Source organism: Tenrec ecaudatus, chromosome 3 (assembly GCF_050624435.1).
Source record: "Tenrec ecaudatus isolate mTenEca1 chromosome 3, mTenEca1.hap1, whole genome shotgun sequence".
NCBI classification, from domain to species: Eukaryota; Metazoa; Chordata; class Mammalia; order Afrosoricida; family Tenrecidae; genus Tenrec; species Tenrec ecaudatus.
In genome coordinates this window covers 182,950,280-182,969,140 of record NC_134532.1, presented here as the reverse complement: position 1 = coordinate 182,969,140, position 18,861 = coordinate 182,950,280, and the positions used below count along the sequence as shown (strand labels likewise).

The 18,861-nt window shown below is 39.3% G+C and overlaps 1 protein-coding gene across 3 annotated transcripts in view; it reads left to right on the top strand.

Annotated features, from left to right (window-relative positions):
- KLHL5 (kelch like family member 5) overlaps positions 1-18,861 on the top strand; it is an 87,834-nt gene that overhangs the window by 9,206 nt on the left and 59,767 nt on the right. The window contains exon 2 of one of the 3 annotated variants that reach the window (XM_075544431.1): positions 17,037-17,513. The exons of 1 other annotated variant lie outside the window; for it this stretch is intronic. In XM_075544431.1, coding sequence (XP_075400546.1) covers positions 17,131-17,513 — 383 coding nt within the window. In that variant the 5' untranslated portion in view covers positions 17,037-17,130. The remainder of the gene's footprint in view (positions 1-17,036; positions 17,514-18,861) is intronic. One more of the 3 variants, XM_075544430.1, reaches the window with a different exon arrangement.

Sequence of the window (18,861 nt, the reverse complement as noted above, 5' to 3'; positions counted from 1 at the left end):
AGAATGGGGAACAAAAGTCAAAATTATAAAAGAGACGAGGCTTACTGGTCATAAAAAGACTCTGGGCCTTACCCTTCAGGTCTAGAACTGAGCTCACCCCTGCAGTAGAATAATTAACCACTTAAGAGCCAAAGGGGACAGCATGTACCCAAGGCCAAAGTTCCGAAGATTTGAGAAGGAGGAAGAAACAAGGAGTAGGATACGTGATGGACATTGAGAGCATTGTATTTAATGAGCTACCACAAAATGTGTATGAATTATCAAATACAAAACTGATCATCTGAGTTGTAAATCCTCACCTAATTCACACACAACTAAAAAAATTATTTTGTTTTTTATTTATTTACACACAGAAGTGTTAAAGCCCAGTATACATTTAACCCAAAAACACCCAAACTGTTATCATGTTAAGTCTCACTCATAGTGACTCTGTAGGACAAGGTAGAACTGCCCCTGTGGGTTTCCCGAGGCTGTAATTCGCTATAGGAGTAGAAAGCCTCATCTTTCTGCCATGGAGCAGCTGAAGATTTCCGACTACTAGCCCTGAGTTTTCTCAGGACCTACACCTCACCTTTGCATTAAAAATGAGCTCAAAATGGCTAAAAAACCTGATTGTAAATCCCAGATCTATAAAGATGGTCAATGAAAAAAATAGGGATAAATTTAAGGGCCCTGTTACAGGGCATAGGCATCCCATCAAATATAATGAAGGCAGCATACACAGTAGACAACAAAATAGATGACCGATACCTACTAAAAATAAAACACTCTGTGCATCAAAAGTGTAAAAAAAAACTCGTGGACTGGTGGAAAAATCTTTAGCAATGATATACAGGACAGGGGGCTCATCTTTCAAATCTACAGAAAACTGCAATTCCTCAATAACAAAAATGAAAATAACCCAATTGAAGAGTGGGCAAAGGACATACACAGATAGTTCACCTAAAATAACATCCAGAATAACATGAAAAATGTTCATTATCAGTAGCCATCCATGAGATGCAAATCAAAACAATGATGAGATAGATATATTACACTGACAATGACAGGCCAAGTTTAAAAAAATACAAAAACCAGAAAATGTGCTGGAGAGACTGCAGAGATTGGAACGCTGATACACTGCTGGTGGGACTGTAAATTGTACAACCATTGTGGAAAATAGTACAATGCTACCTCAAAGAACTGGGAATAGAAATTCCATGTGATCCAGCAATAGTTCTTCATACCCTAAAGAAATAAGAGCCATAATATGAACAGATGTGTGCACTCCCATGTTCATTGCAGCACTGTTGACGAGAGCAAGAAATTGGAAGCAGCCCAAATGTTCATCAGTAGAAGAATGGATAAAGGAGCTTTGGTACATATGCACAGAATAATAAGCCTCACTAAAAATCCATGATGAAACCTCGACTTACTCCATGATATGGAGGGTCCTGGCGAACATTATGCTTTGTGAAGTTGGTCACAACAGACAACAATTGTATGCGACCACTGCTATTAAGGATAAGAACCAAGACACAGATTGGCATACCGAAGGAAACAGACTTTGAAGGTCCCAAAGGGAGGATAGGCAACATTGGGAGGATGAAGCAGTGCACTAGAAGGTTGACGGGGGAAGACATGGAGGAAAAGGCAGACAGAGGTCTGTAAGAGGGAGAAGAAAAAGGGGAGGCGGAAGGGGGATAACATTGTGGGCTGGGGTCACTAAGTGGTTTGAACCACTAATTGCAGAGTTGATAGTCTGACATGTAACCCCTCCCCGCACCTAATCTATAATTTTAAGGTAGGAAAAAAGAGAGAGGAATGGGGAAAAGAGAGGGAACGGGAAGTGGGAGGTTTTGCAGGGATTGAGATCAGTGTCACAAAACAAAATGTCAATTCAATGGAAAACCATTTTGCCCAAATGACAATAAAAAAATTTTTTTAAGTCATTTGTTTTACTACCAAATATAAATACCGATAAGCAGTTGAGAGGATCCCTGAGTTGTGGGTTGTGAATTGGACTGCTAACCACAAAGTCTGCAGTTCAAAACCACCAGTTACTCCTTAGAAGAAAGATGAGGCTTTCAGTTCCTGTAAAGACTTACTGCCTAGGACCCAGTTGGAATCGACTCCATGGCAGTGAGGAAAACAGTTGAAGAGTTAAAAAGTATTGTTGATATTCCTGTGGGCCAGCGCTTCTCCATAAAAGAAATAGTGGCAGAATGGAGGGAACCAAATGGAGGGAAATCCATGAGACACTTGCATTTGGTGTGTAAATCCACTTTGGCATTTAACTACAAGTATGATCACCTCAGTTACAGTACATTGATGCATGGGAGTGAGGTTAAGAGCTTTGTGCTCTTTCTCTGTTATCACCCTACTTGCATTTAATTTAGTCAAGTCTTGTCACTGCGTTAGCAGGTGAGCTGCTCATCTCAAAGTCCAGGCTCAAACCCACCACGCATCTCCTCAGAGCAAGACGGGGTTGTCTCTAAGATTACAGCCTGAGAACCCCTATACAAGGTTGCTATGAGTTGGAGTAGACTCAGTGCCATACATTTACTAGAGATCTAATCTTGTCCAAGGCAGCCATATTCTGAAACTGCTTTCTCATCTGTGATAATACCTGTTTTACCTGCCTGAGTAGTACACGAGAATGTTTTGAAAGTAAGCTGGTGTGGTGCACTTAAAAGCACCTGGTCTTTAGAGTCAAACCTGGATTCAAATTTAACACTGGGCTCAACGAGATACATGAAGTTCGGCTTTAAACGTGCCTGAAGGATCATTGCTACAGTGGGCTCACACATAGCAACAGGTATGAAGATGGCACAGGCTCAAGCAGTGTTTCCCTCTGTCACACCTAAGGTCAGCTATGAGCTGGAACCGACTTGACGGTACCTGACACAATGGACCTATCTTTATTGTCCACCACGGAGCCCTGTGGCATAGCGGTTACAAATTGGGCTGTGATCTGAGAGGCTGGGCTTTCTACTCCTGTGAAGAGTTACAGTCTTAGAAACTCACAAGGATGGTTTTACCCTGCCCTATAGGGTTGCTCTGAGTTGAATCAACTGTATAACAGTGAATTTGGTTTTGGGTTGGTTAGTGTCCACCTGTAAAGGGGTTGTGTAAGACCCCTGTTTATTGGAGTTTTATGACAGTGGAATATCTTATTCAATATAAAGTATTTTACATCTTATGCATAGTTAGGTACTTCACAAATTGTAACTGCTGTTAGATCTAGACTTGCTGGCACTATTTACTTTAATCCCATTTCACTGGAGAGGAAACAAGAGTAGGGAGGCGAAGTGAGTTGCTTAAATTACATCATTAGTTGGTGAGTGACTTAGCTATTGACATAGGCACTTAGGCTACCACTTTAAAGTGATAATGTGGGAGAAACACAGCAGAAGTACTCTTGAGCCGAACAGCCTCTCATCCTCCTTATTACTTTACGCCGATTTCTTCTGTCCCTTCTGTAAATGGGGACTGACAGAGCAGCGCCAACACAGTCCAAGGCTCAGTGGATGCTCTGTAGAAGACCAGTGACATCTTGTTCCTACTGAGTTGGAAACTAACCAAAGGTGGTGTTTGTTCCCAAGCCTCTTTTTAACATTAGACTTGTTCTAGTAATTAAAAAATAGTAATGAATGTATTAAGAGAAGTCTTTCCATGAAAATTAAGTTGAATACATTGTAAAGCCTCAAGAAAAGTGAGTTATTAAATTTTGCTGTCAAATTGGGTACAGGCCAGGTAACTGTAAAAGACTAGGGGCGAGTCATCAACATTGAAAGAAGGGCTCTTCAAAGTGCCTGAGACTTTGCTCAGCAGTGGGTCTGCCGACCATTTGTCCATGGTCCATGAGGAAATAAAGCACTCCCACCAGAATGGAAACCAACTACCTCAGGCCATACACTGTTGGGTCCTGTGGATGTTATTTTCAGGGTAAAACTTCAGTGTGCTAATTCACATTCTGGCACAAATTCTTTATCTCATCACAGACTGACTACTGGTCTAGTGCATTTGGATTTATATTCCTCCAGAAGTGTTTTTTATATCCTCTCTGTATTTAGATGTTTCATCTAAATTTATGTAACAGAGAGAACCCAACTCCAGTAGGGGACCTGTATCATACGGCATTAACTCTATGGGAAACCTTTGTGAATACACTTGCTTTTATATGCTCAAGTTCAAATGTGTAAGAGAATGTACATATATTTATAATTGCCATTGAACGAACCAACTACAGATTTCATTTATACCCAAAAGGATGACCTTGGAGTCAATTCTGATTCAGAGTGATTCTATACTATCTATTGACTATCTCATCTTTCTCCCACAGAGCCCTGTGGTGTGTTCGTGCTGCCAACTTTTGGGTTGTTAGCCAAGTGCTTTAATTACTTTGCCACTGGGGTCCTTTTCATTTTAAGAGTGGGTACTTTTACTACCCATAAAGGCCCAGCTTGTCTGGAAATAACCTCTTTGACCTTTGTCAAATCTCTTAGCAATCAACACATGCCTCTGTGTATTTTTGTCCTGCTGTTTTGCTGTTCATAAATTAAATGTACGTTAAAAAAATTAAATGTACGTTTCTGCATTTTGAGTGTCTCAAAAACCCTAGTTATTTCTGTAAACCCTTCATAGAGTTTACAGTCTACTAAAGGCAGACATTCAATTAATAATTTCAACAAAATGAATGAACTGTCTGAATAAGTTGTTTGGGTGATATATGAAAAGGAGTCTGTTAAATGTTGTTGTTACACATTGAACTGTAATCTGCAAGGTCAGCAGTTCGAAACTACCAACTGCTCCCCAGAGGAAATATGAGGCTTTTACTTCCATAAACAGTACCGTCTTGGAAATTCAGAGAGCAGTTCCATACCCTATCCCATAGAGCAGCGGTTCCCAGCCTGTGGGTTGCGACCTCTTTGGGGGTGGAATGACCCTTTCACAGGGGTTGCCCAATTCATAACAGTAGCAAAATTACAGTTATGAAGTGTGCAACAAAAATAATTTTATGGTTAGGGGTTCACCACAATGTGAGGAACTCTATGAAAGGGTCACAGCATTAGGAAGATTGAGAACCACTGCCTTAAATACTGTTCCTTTTTAATTTTCTTTAAGTTTGGGGAACAAAAAGAAGTCTGAAGTGGCAAGATCAGGACTGTAAGGTGGATGATGCAACGTTTCCCAACAAAAATGTTCATAGGGCAGCCCTTGCTACCCTGGAAGAATGAGCAAGGACCTAGTTGTGAGGGAAAAACATGGTTGGCCTCTCTCTCACTACAGCAGTTCTCAGTCTTCTTAGAACTTCTTTATAAGCCCTTGTGAGTCTCCTCTGTCCTTTGAGAAAATTTATCAAGATGACCACGTTGGAATCCCCAGAAGCATATGCTATTACCTTCTGAACTACTTTTCCAGGGACCTAACTGCCTCATCAGATCCCCCTTTAAAGCCAGTATTTTGATAGGTCACTTTTTTTTTCTTTTGAGGGCAGCATAATGGAACTAAGAAAAGTGCATTACAGAGCGACATAGTTAAGCATCTTTTGTTTGGAGTAAGCCCATGTATGTATGAACCGGAACCCTAGTAGCAAGATTTTTATTACTTACCCTCATTTATAATTAAAATGAAATTTGTCTAGCGCTGCACTCAATCCTTCTGAAACTCTCATTTCTGTTAATGTTACTCTTCTTTCAGTCACTCAGGCTTGAAAGTGCTGTCGTCTTTCACTTCCTTCTCTCGCTTTGCCTCACACACCCTGCAAGATCGTTGCATCCATCCACCTTTCAGATCCCATGCTGTCAGTCAAATTTAAACCATGTGTTTCTCTCACCTGAAGAGCCTTTACATCGCTTTCTTTACTGATGATACCTCTCCTCACCAGCTCATTCTTCACAGTTGTCCTAGCCATCTTCTTGAGGTGTGCTTCTAAAGCCTCAATCAGAACCTCGTTACCGCTCAAGTGAAGTCAACACTAAACTCCTTGGTGATTCAGCAAGTCTCATTCAAAGCCTTCTTCAACTAGATTTTTAAGACCTTTCAAGTCAAGATGTGTGGCACTCATTTACTCATTCATTCTTTGAGTTGAGTTCAGTAAATATCCGATTCCCACAAACTGTACAACTTACTGAAAGTGCCATGGTATGGCGTTTTCTATCACCTCCCAGGCATATGGAAGTTGGACGATGAAGAGGGAAGCCTGAAGAAGAATTGGTGCATTTGGGTGTTGACAGAGAATATCAAAAGTAGTGTAGAATGCCAGAAAAAACTATAAATCCATCGTGGAATAAATATAGCCAGAATGTTCCATAAAAGTGATACTGGCTAGAAAGCAAATGTTTTGAGATTGATGATGGCAACCAATGTACACATGTGCTTGATACAGTAGATGGATATATGGATTGTGATAAGAGTTGTACAAGCCCCCGATAAAATGGGACTGGGCAGTGTTTCATTGTTTCGTATGTGGGGTCATATGAGTTACAACCAACTCAGTGGCACCTAACAACAATAAATATCACATATAAGTTATTAGGGATATAGTAACCCTTGCACTGATTTTCTGGTTACACTACAGGTACAGCTCAGACTTGTTAAAATAGATGATGTGTCAATTACTTATACATTTTTCAGAATGTAATTTAGGGATCTACATATTGTTTTATAGTTTATTTTCTCATCTTTCTGTTCCCTTCCAAATCTATTAAGGACATTTGCAACAACAATTAATTTGCAAGAACACAAATTTTCTCTTTTTTTAATACTTACAATGTTAGATTTTTATATGGTTGAAGAAGAGGTATTTGGTATTTTTTCTAGAATTAAAGTCAATATTAAAAGTACATGGTTTTCCTGATATCTTTTAACCTGGGTAAATGATTAACTCATTTTCTGCTATCATATTTTTTTAAGTTAGAGAAATTTAAATGATTTTGAATTAGCATTCCATTTTTAAAACAAAGCAAATTCTGCGAGAAGACCAAATTTTAAAGTATCCTGAAATTCCCAAATGCTAGAGGCATCTTCAAAATAATGTGATACAATTCAGGTTTGTATAGTGGGTGAAAAACTCTGTAAAATAGGATACTAAATTAGTTACAGAGCCAAGACCAGGGACAGAACTTAGTTCTTAATCACCAACATGAATGCCACTAAATAAAATGTGGGTTTTATTATTTTTATTTATTTAAAAAAATCATTTTATTAGGGGCTCTTACAGCTCTTATAACATTCCATACATCCATTGTATCAAGCATATTTGTATATATGTTGCCATCATTACTTTCTAAACATTTGCTTTCTGTTTGAGCCCTTTGGTATCAGCTCCTCTTTTTTCCCTACCCCCTTCCCACCCTCTTGACCCCTTGATAAAATATAAATTAATACTGTTTTCATATCTTACACTAACCACTGTCTCCCTTCACCTACTTTTCTGTTCATTATACCCCCAGGGGGTGGTATTATGTGTCAATCATTGCAATTGGTTCCCCCTTCCTCTCACCCTACCCCCCAACCTTCCCCCTACCCTCCTAGTACTGCTACTCCCATTTCTGTTCCTGAGGGGTTTGTCTAAACTGGATAAGAGCTCTTATCTGTACCAGTATACATGCTGCAGTCTAGCCAGAACTAAAAGGCAGGACTGGGGTCATGATAGTGGAGGACGAGGAAGCCTCAAAGAACCAGAGGAATAATGTGTATTTCATTGGTGCTACACTGTACCCTGGTTGACTCGCCCCTTCCTTGTGACCCTTCTATGAAGGGATGTCCTATTGTCTACAAATGGATTTTGGGTCTCTGCTGTGACTCCCCATGTTCTCAACACTATGTTTTTTTTTTGGTTTGTTTTGGGTCTTCTGGTGCCTGTTACCTGATTCTGTCAACAGCTCATGATCGCACAGGCTTCTTCCATGGCTGCTTGTTTAACTTCAAGCCTTTAAGACCCCAGACACTATATCTTTTTTTTTTTTTTGGACACTATATCTTTTGATAGCCGGGCACCATCAGCTTTCTTCACTACATTTGCTTATGCACTTATTTTGATCGATCGTTTAGGGAGGGTGAGTATCACAGAATGCCAAGTTGTTAGAATAAAGTGCTCTTGCATTGAGGGAGGGCTTGAGCAGAGACCCAAAATCTATCCACTACCTCAGTTTATTGCCATATAAATATATGTACATAGACCAGTTCCTCTATTTTCATGAATTAATGTATTCACAGGAGCACACCTATGTTTATTCCTCTATCCATAGCTTTTCTTACTACATCTTTCCTCTGTTTCCTTTTACCTTCCTTCCACCCACCACACTCACCTCTTACTAATTCCTCTCAGCTAGATTGCTGTTGCTCCAACACCACCAGGATCTCTACATCCTCTTTGTTGTTGCTTTTAATTCCCTAGTTGTTCCCCTGTCTATGGTGTTGTTTTCTCCCTGCTCCTTTCCCCCTCCTCCTACAAGTCCCTCTGGAACAGTTGGTCCCTTGCTTTCTCCTTGGACTTGCTTCCCATGTCTATCTTATAAAGGTAGGCAAAACAACAATAACAGAGACAAGACAAAAAGAAAACAAAAGATTGAATAAAAGAGAAACAAAAAAAAAACAAAAAAGAAAACACACACACACACACAAGCTCTTAAAAAGCATAGATAATTCCGGGTCTGTCCGCTGACCTTTATGACTGCCTCCCTATCAGTCCCGGGGCATTCCGGGAACTGCCCCTCCTAGACTGAAGTCTATATAGGGGGGCTGCTCAGGGGGTTTGTGTCTTTGCTTTGCTCCCATTGATGATCCGTTAGGCTCCCTTCTTGGTTTGCCATCTCGAGAGGCCATCTTGGCAATCAGTCAGAAGAAGATCACGAGTTCAGCTATATTCAAAGGTGGAGTCCAGAGGTTTTATTCAAGTTGCGGAGCCAAATATGTTAGGTTTCTGGGGAGTGGTAAACCTCGGTTCCAGCTTCAAAACACTGAAAGAATTAATACAGCAGAAGAAGTACTTTTGTAATCCAAGTGACTTTTGTGAGGGAAAGGGAAGTTTCAGGTAGTACAATCCCAAAAGGTACATGCAATTTCTGGAAAGCATGTAAGGCCTCACGGGAACCACATAGAAGTTCAGTACTGTGCACAAAAACCACGTGGAATGAATACCAGAACAGGAACCCCACCCTCTGCTTGCAGAACACCAGAACAAGAACAATACAATGTGTTCTTGATGTGTTTTAATGCAATGTATATGATTCACTGAAGACTACAGGATTAGAGTGATCAATATTTATTAGTCTAAAACAAATATTTTCTAAAAATCTTTGTGAGGTTTGCATAATGGTGACTACCCATATCACTTAGTTCCTGCTTAATTGTGATTTAAATTAAGTGAAGTTGTAGCTTTAAAAGCCACTGTTGACATGATCTCATCTGCCGCTCCTCCAATGACAAGTCAAAGTTTCTCTTGTAATGCCAAGTAAGTAGTCTCCTCTGCAGGAGCAGTGGATTATTTAATGTGGCTCAACTAGCCAAAGTGTCTTACTCCCACCAAATGAATGACTTTCCCTCCATGGGTTTGGTAAGAAAATGTGAAGAAGATAGGACTCACTTATGAATAATTTTGAACAGGATTCCCTGAGATTCCATCCACTGTGAATAAAATGAAGCCTCTGAGAAGCAGGATCAGGGATCTCATTAACCAGCAAAAGCCAGGAATGGACCACCTCCTCTGGACCCAAGATCCCTATGCAGTGAACCTCTTGGATCCAGATGACAACTGTTAGCATCAGAGGAGCTGCAGCCGTACCAGAAGCCAGAACATGGAGCAAAGTGGTGGACTTCACAACCCATGGAGAAGTAAAACTGAAGGCTTTTGTACAGGAGGCTGGCTTTGGAGTAGGGTGCCTCTGGGCACTCTCGGTTTGCTGACCCACAGAGCTAAAGCTTAATGCTTTCTGGATGAGGCTTGGGGCATTTATTAGCAGACTTGAAAGAACTATGTAACATGTCGTGATAAACATCTCAACCCTGAGCATTTCTCACTGGCATTACAACTTGTTGACTTACTTAATAAACCCTTTAATCCTGAATTTTGTTTGTAAGTTCTCTGTAACCATTGCAATGTATATTAGAACCCAGAGAGGTATAAGAGTGAACACTAATTATAAAACACACCATCATTTAAATTCACAAACTAACACTTGACCCCATTTTAAGCAGAAATTACTTTTAGATCCCTTGATTACATTTTGAAAATTAGATTTATAATTGACATTTAACATTATATGTTTTAAAGAGTGTCTGGGCTTTTGTGTATCAAATTTACCTTGATGGAAAGCAAGGATATTAAAAGAAAGGTACAGAACATAATTTTATGAGTTTGAATAAATTTTTGTATCAATTTGATATGACATCTGCTATTTAATCCTTGGATTTCAAAGTGATTGAATTTTATATATGAAGGATGAAATAAAAACAAGAAGTTGATAGGATAATGTGATAAGAAAATACAGAAAAAAATTTATTACCACAAGTAAACCTTTCTCTAATATTTTTAAAATATCAGATTCTTTATAATGAATAAAACTAAAAATCATTGCCATATGAGTAAATTCCTACTTATTGCAACCGTATAGGACAGGGTAGAACTGCCCCTGTGAGTTTCTGAAACTGTAACTCTTTACAAGACTAGAAAACCCAATCATCTTTTTCCTATTGAGTGTTTGGTAGTTTTGAACTAGTGATCTTGCAGTTAGCAGCCCAATCTGTAATCACTATGCCACCAGGACTCATCCTAAAGTTACACTATAGACATACTTTTTAGTCAGATAATTATTGGATTCTGCCACTAAAGATGTATTTATTGAGCACCTACTACCCACCAGGTACTGTTGTAAGCTGGAATTACAATGAGGAACCAAAATAAAACTGACTGAAACGTACTTTGTCAAGGGGAAGACAATAGCACATTATCATATAGTCAAATCAATCAAGTGGAAAAGTGCTATGAAAAAATTAAGAGAGTCAGGCATAGAGAGTGATGAGGGATATTCTACTTATATAGTCCATGAAGACCAGTTTGATAATTTAACAAAATGATATTTAATATATCTTTTTACTTTATCATAATTCTCCTAAGAAGTACTCATTAGAACAATATAGACTTAGGGGTACAGTCCATTTATTTTATTCAATAAAAGTTGCTGAAAGAAGAAAAAGTATAAAGATAGGCAGGATAGGCTATCGTACAAAGATGGCGACTGGACTGATGGTTCCTGAGGCCATGGGAGCGGAAGAGACGGGGAGGTGATGGGTGAGCCAATAATGAGGTGGGGGAGAGGAACAGGGGAATAGTAAGGATTCTAAAATTGATGGTAAGGAGGGTGTAGCTTTTCTGGTCATGTTTGATCCATCAAATTGTATCTGAGAGGTGAATGATGTGTAGTCATGACAGTGGAGCAGGAAGAAAAAAAGAAAAGAGGAAAGAAGAAGAAAAAGTAAAGATATATGTGTATATGTAAACATGTAAATACAGGTATATTTGTTTATATATATGTAAATGCAACAAGAAAACAAATAGACTAAATCTTACCTCAGTACAAGAACCGTTTGTTCTAGTAATGTAGCACTGTATGATAGCCACCTTCCCAACACAATTACTGAAGACAAAGTGGGTGCATAAGCAAATGTGGTGAAGAAAGCTGATGGTGGTGCCCTGGTATTAAAAGATATAGCATCTGGGGCCTTAAAGGCTTGAATTTAAACAAAAAACCATCTAGCAGGGAAGCAACAAAGCCCACATGGAAGAGGCACACCAGCCTGTGTGATCACAAGGTGTTGAGAGGATCAGGTATCAGGCATCAGAAGATTAAAAACAATCATGCCAATGTGAATGAGGAGGGTCAGAGTGGAGACCCAATGCCCATTTGTAAACAATTGGAAAATTGGACATCCCCTCACAGAAGGGTCAGTCAGGGTTCGGTAACACAGACAAAACACACAACATTTCTCTAGTTCTTTAATGCTTCCTTCCCCCCAATATCATGCTTCCTTTTCCCACTATCTAGCTAGACCAGAGCATTTATACTGGTACAGATAAGAGCTCTCAACAACATGCAGAATCCAGGACAAATTGACCGTTGGAGAACTAAGATGCACTTGATACAAGCTATAGTATTTTCATTTGCCTCATATGCATGAGAAGATTAGACATTGAATCTGAGGAAGACCAAAGAAGACTCAATACATTTGTGGTTTGGGTGAAAACTGTTGAAAATACCATGGATTGCCAAACGAATAAACAGTTGTGTTGTGTCTTGAAAGAAACGCGACCAGAGTGCACCTTTAGAGCCAAGAACACTGAGACTTTGCCCTACATATTTTGGATATGTCAGGAGAGACCAGTCCTTGGAGAAGGACATCATGCTCGGTAAATTAGAGTGGCAGAGAAAGAGAGGAAGGCTCTCAATGAGACAATGGACACAGTGGCTGTAACTGAGCTCAAGCATAGAAACAATTGTGGGATGTTGCAGGACCAGGCAGTGTTTTGTTCTGTTGTATGTGACTCATTGGCACTTAACAACAAGAACGAGTAGGAATTGCCTTACCAAAGGTAAGGCAAAAGTTTTGCTGTAAAATCATAGGAACCTTGATTAAACAAAAATATCAAATTGTGAGGCTATAGTTTCTTGGCATGTCTTCCATCTAGGTCTATAACAGCAGTTCTCAGCCTGTAGGTCGTGACCCCTTTGTGAGTTGAATGACCTTTTCACAGGGGTTACCCGATTCATAACAGTAGCAAAATTACAGTGATGAAGTAGCTACGAAAATAATTTGATGGTTGGGGGGTCACCACAACATGAGGAACTGTATGAAAGGGTCGTGGCATCAGACAGTGTTTTCATCTCTCTAGCCCTTCCCTAAAGACTGCACTCTAGGTTTATACCTTTTCAGAACAGTAAGTTATCCTCCAAGGACTTAAATCCTTGTATGTGTTCTTTGAGTTTTGAGAGCTTAAAGAAGTGTGAACAGGCAAGACTGGGGCTGTAGAGTGGATGGTGTTAGACTCTGAAGACAACTCTGGAAGCAACCCTTTTCTGCCCTTAGAGAATAATCAGATTCATTGTCATGAAAGGAACAAAATTCCTCTGATTTCCTGACCTTTTTCTCACTATTGCAGTATCTAATTTTCTTAAAATATCTTCATAGTAAGCCCCTGTGATCATCCTTTGAGGAAAATCTATGAAGATTATTCCTTTGGAATTTCAAGAAACCATCCATAACCTTCTGCCATGACCTTGAATTTAACTGGCCCAGCAGATCCCCTTGGAAGCCACTGTGTTGACTGGAACTTTTTCCCAAGGCACCATAATGAGACTAAAGGAGCCCTGGTGCTGTAGTGGGTTCTGTCTTGGGCACAAGGTCAACAGTTTGAAACCACTAGCCTCTTTGCAGGAGAAAGACAAAGCTTTCAATCCACAGGGAGAGTTCTGTGTCTTAACAAGGTGACTATGGGTTAGAATTGACTTCATGACAATGAGTCTGTAGAGTTTGGGAGTAACAAAACTAAGAGTCTTTTTTTTTTATAAGAGCACCACCACCAATCAGGTGTCTCTTTGCCATAGCCAGGGGTTCAAAACTAAGAGTCTTAACTGAGAGAACTTGTCTGCAGGCATCCACTGATAGTTTGAACATGTTTCTGATAAACCTATGTGTGTGTGAACTAAGGAGCCCTGGTGGCATAGTAGATTAGGTGTTGGATCACTAACTGCAAGATCAGTGGTTCAAATCACCAGCCACACCATGGGCGAAACACAAGACTGTCCTCTCCTGTCAAGATATACAGTCTCAGATACCCTGTATAGGGTCAATATGAGTCAGAATTGACTCAAGGGCAGTGGGTTTTTGTTTTGAGCATACCAGTACTGGAACTCAAGTAGCAGTGTTTTTTGACTGACTTTTGTGAAAAGGAGTTTATTTGTATTTAGGCGCATGTAACTAAGCCCATCATCGTGCCAGCAGGGATTAAGTGCTGCTACTTGGCCTTTGTCAACCAAAGATCCTGGTATTCCTTCAAAACCAAGCAGCTTATTTCAGTGGCCTATCTGTCACCTGCATTTCTTGACTACTTAGGACTGGCGCTACTCTGAAGTTTATGTCTCAACACTGGTGAAAGGGTCCTTGTGTCCACTTGGTGCTAGAGCATGGTTTAACAGTGATGTCTCCTGAAGGCTCTAGACTTGTCTGTATTGTACTGGCACATGTCTGGCCTCTAGTGGCCTTTTATGAAAGGTTAATCACAATTAATATAACTTTTTAGCTGTTGGAGCTAGCACATTGTAACCAGTCTCTCTGATCTGTACTCTTAATAGGTTGCATATATAGCTTTAAATTATATAAAATATTAACGTATTTTCTTTTGTATGCTGTACACTTAATTATCCTTTTTTTTTCCCTGCCAAAGTGTCAACTTTAAAACTTCTTACGAGTAAGATCTGTTTGTGGTTCATATTTCATTCCTTTGTGGTGCCTTGCATATATAGGTACTCAGTAAATATTTATTCAAATGAAGAGAGTGATGGGAAGATCATTGTGGGCTATTGCAGTAATAGTTCTTCAGTGGGTGGTTATGTATCATGTATTGCAAGATATTTACCACCACTGCCGTTAGCACTCTGGTTATGACAACACATAACCTCCCCTGCCCCTGCAGTTCCAAAATCCTTCCCAGGAGATGGGTAACCTTAAAGCGACCACTGTGGGGACCCTCAGGGCTAGGTGAATCGGGTAAGCCTTTCAAGGGTGGGAGTCTCTGAGTTGTGCAAACCTTAATGTGCTTGGCTACTAACTGAAAGGAAGAAAGTTCAAGTTTACCCAGTGACTCCTTGAAAAGAAAGGTCTGGTGATCTACTTCTGGAAAGAAAAACCAGCTATTGAAAGTCCTATGGATCACAGTTCTCACCTGACACTCCTATGAGGTGGCTTCGAAAAGTTCATGGAAAAATTCCACTATCTTTAATTGTATTTTCCCATGAACTTATTGAAGCCCTCCTCACAGAATCACAATGAGTCAACTCAGTGACAACCGGTTAAATACCTAAACTATGGTGGGATTTTAACGCCACAGACACTGGGATGCAAACATCAATACAAGAAGAAAGTGTAATAGGATGTATACTTTGTCTTGACTGACAAAGTGATGTGTGTGGAAAAGAGTTAGAAATAGATAATAGAGTAGGCTTTGAAGGATGTTGGTAGGAGTCTGGTGGAGGTGAGAAGGGAGGGGGAGATGCCCTTTCATTTTCTAATTTATCCTGCATCCTGCTGCCAAATTAATTTTCTGAAACATTGCCCTTCAACAGCCCATTTAATATTGTCTGCTAGTCTTTACACCTCTGCTCTAGGCATTTTATCTCACCCTAGCCATCCAACTTTATCTCTTAGAACTCCTTAAAATTAATTAGGTATGCTTAGCTGGCTAATCAGACTACTGCTTCCCCCTCCTTCATTGTTAATTTGCTCACTGCCTGCTTTTATTAATATCTTTCTTACTTTATAAAATCCTTTATCATTCTGTCTCAACAACTTACTATTCTTAGAAGCCCTTTCTCCCTAATGAAAATGGCCCACATCATCACCCTGATAGCCCTTTTGTCTTCTAAGTATTTTTGGTTTCTACCACAGTATTTAGCACAAAATTGTACATGGAATTTCATGCCTCTTATTCTTTTTGTCCTCTATATAATTTTTGTTCTGAAGAGCTATGTAAAGTTAAAGTACATGCTTCACTGTGTTTTTCTAAGTGAAGCAACTTTTTTCTTTTTTTTGATGGTCTGATTTAGGCATTGCTTTTTGAGTGAAATTATTTGTTATGATATATGTTAAGTACCTTGAAAACTCAAAATTCTATATTTGTATGTTACAATGTTTTAATATGGTAACACTGATTTAATATTGTAACATTGTGTCTTAATATACCATTTAATGTTGTTACAATGTGTTGTTCTTGATATGTAATTTACCAATATATTTATGTTTCACTAACCAGGCTTTATTCTCTTTCAAGAGCATGCTGCATATTTTCCTACTTCCCCACAGTACCTAGTAGAGTGCTTGCTCACAATAACTTAGTATTTTAAAAATATATATTTGCTTGATTTTTATTCGCTTTCTCAATCTGCCTTCACTGTAACCACGTTCAGATCATTGTTACATTTTGCTAAAAATAGAGGGCACCAAGTGGGCACTTGGAGACTCCATACTTGTCCCATCCTAGTCCTTGCTGCCAACCTTGAGCCACACTCTCCTACTCAAAGTCGTGTCATAACTATAGAGTGGTATTGACTTCTGAAGGTTCTTCCTTTGAAAAAGCGTAAATACTGTCACAATTTGATTCTTTGTCATTTTCAAACTTTTTTTTTCTTCTCTGTAATCTTCCTATTAGTCTTGGTTCAAATGAAGTCTTATCCAAGATCTAACTATGAATCAGATCCACTCCAATCTGGAGCCCCCACTTTGAGTCGTCCTTCCTCCTCCCCTTCCCTCCACAGAGTACACAGCTTGAAAATCACCATACTCGGCTCATCAGAGAAGGCTTTTAAAAACTGTTGTATGATGCTCCTCTAGGCAATCACGTAAAAAGTACAACATTTTTGTTTTTAAGTGCTTTTTAAGTACAAAAGAAAAAGATTCTGAAATGAATGCCTTCTTTCAGCAATAAAAGAGTTAATGTAGTAAGCGGTGGAGATGGAGGTAGAGCTGGGGATAGTGCTTTCTGTCTCCTCATTTGTGGTTTAAGAAAAGGGGGTGGTGTTCTGCATTTGAAAGGACCTCAGTGAATGCTGTCAGTGTTTGTGGAGCTACTGGTCAGTGTGGGAAGGCAGAGCAAGCAAAGTGGTCTGGCTGCTTCAGGATAGGTGGATGAGAGTTTGCTCTGATTGAACGGAATGTTCCACTGTGTGTCATCTTTATTCATTGTCCTTTGTTCTTTATAATGTAATGTATTGGTATAAAGTGAATGTAGATATATATGTGAATGTGATTGATTTTCTTTTAAATCTGTTTGTTGTGCACAGCAGGGCATATACTTCTCTTGTCTTGGTTGGATGCACAAATCTGTGTGCAGTGCCTTTTGCCCGTTGCCTAGACGATCACTCGGTTTCTCTGAGGATGTCTGGTTCTCGTAAAGAGTTTGATGTGAAGCAGATTTTGAAAATCAGATGGAGGTGGTTTGGCCATCAAGCATCATCTCCTAATTCTGCAGTTGACAGCCAGCAGGGAGAATTTTGGCATCGAGGACAGACTGGAGCAAACGGAGGGAGAAAGTTTTTAGATCCATGTAGCCTACAATTGCCTCTGGCTTCAATTGGTTACCAAAGGTCCAGCCAACTGGATTTTCAGAATTCACCTTCTTGGCCAATGGCATCCACCTCAGAAGTCCCTGCATTTGAGTTTACATCAGAAGATTGTGGCGGTGCACACTGGCTGGATAGACCAGAAGTGGAGGATGGCACTAGTGAAGAAGAAAATGAATCTGATTCCAGTTCATGCAGGTTGATTATTTTATTATGGCTAGAAATGGGATTGGGGGCGGGGTGGGGTGGGGGGTAGTTCTCTATAACTATAATGTTTAAAATAATTTAGTACTTATTATCTTACATCTCCAATTATATTTACATACATATACCTACATGCACTTACAATATCTTGGTCTAACATGTGGTACTTTTGCTAGGATTTTTTAAGCTGATGGAATATTAATCATATAAAATTATAAAGACAACAGATAGCATTCATTTTGAAATGCCGCGTGTTCCAAATATAGGAATGGCTTTCCTTTGGTGATAATTTATAGTTTCAATTTTATGCATCATTGCCTCAGGTTTGTCTAATTCTTTTTACCTTCTATAGTCCTAGCAAAACTACAGAAGATAATTCTATAGTACATAATTTCGTGGTATTTTAATTTGCCAAAGATTACAAAGTTCTCTTTTAATTTTAATGAAAATTAAAGGTTTTACAGGAAGGTACACATTGTAGTTGTCAGTATCTCTTTATTGTCATTATCAATAATATTTTTTCATGGTTATTTTCTTTGTCCTGTCTCTGTTGCAGCTCTCCGCTCTAATACAGAGAATACATACAGTAGCATGTCTCTTTCTGAGATGAGAGCTACTAATCCATGTTACTCTCATTATCACTGAGATTTGTGCTCTTTGGGCAGCTGAAGGACATTCCTTCAGGAGTGTTTAAAGGAACGTAAAGTGTCTAGATGTGAGCAGAGGGTGAAAGGAGCCCATCCAGAGGTCAACAAGAAGGGAAATGAGTTAGAGGAGACTGAAGAGGAAAAAAAAAATTGATAATTTCATAATGACTTTATCCCTGGAATCTGACTTTATCTTTGAAATGGGTTTTATTAGCTTAAACTGTAACTCATTATGTAACAAGGTACAGCTGGACAGTCAGCTTTCTGATTCATCTTCCCTTGAAAATAGGTATTTCTAAATATTACAAGGTATGAGTAATTTATCTAGCTCCACTACTGGATTCTTTTTAAATTTTACAGGGTTTGGTAACCCTTATAGTTTGTCAGTTGTGTGTTATTGATTTAGGCATTATAGGGAATGGGGATAAAATGAGTCCATGTTAAATGATAACATCTGTAATCATTTGTGTAAGAGAGGGAGGAGAATATCTTTACATAGATAGATTTAATTTATCCTTTTAAAAAAATGAGACCAGGATAGTTTTATTTTCATTTTAAATTTTGTATCAGAGAAACATGTACATACTGAAAGAGCCAGTTTGCTGGTCCCTGCTCTAGCTGGGTGACTGGTGGTTCGAACTGCTGTTCTTGCAGTTAGTAGCTCAGTGCATAATCCACTATGCCACTAGTGCCCC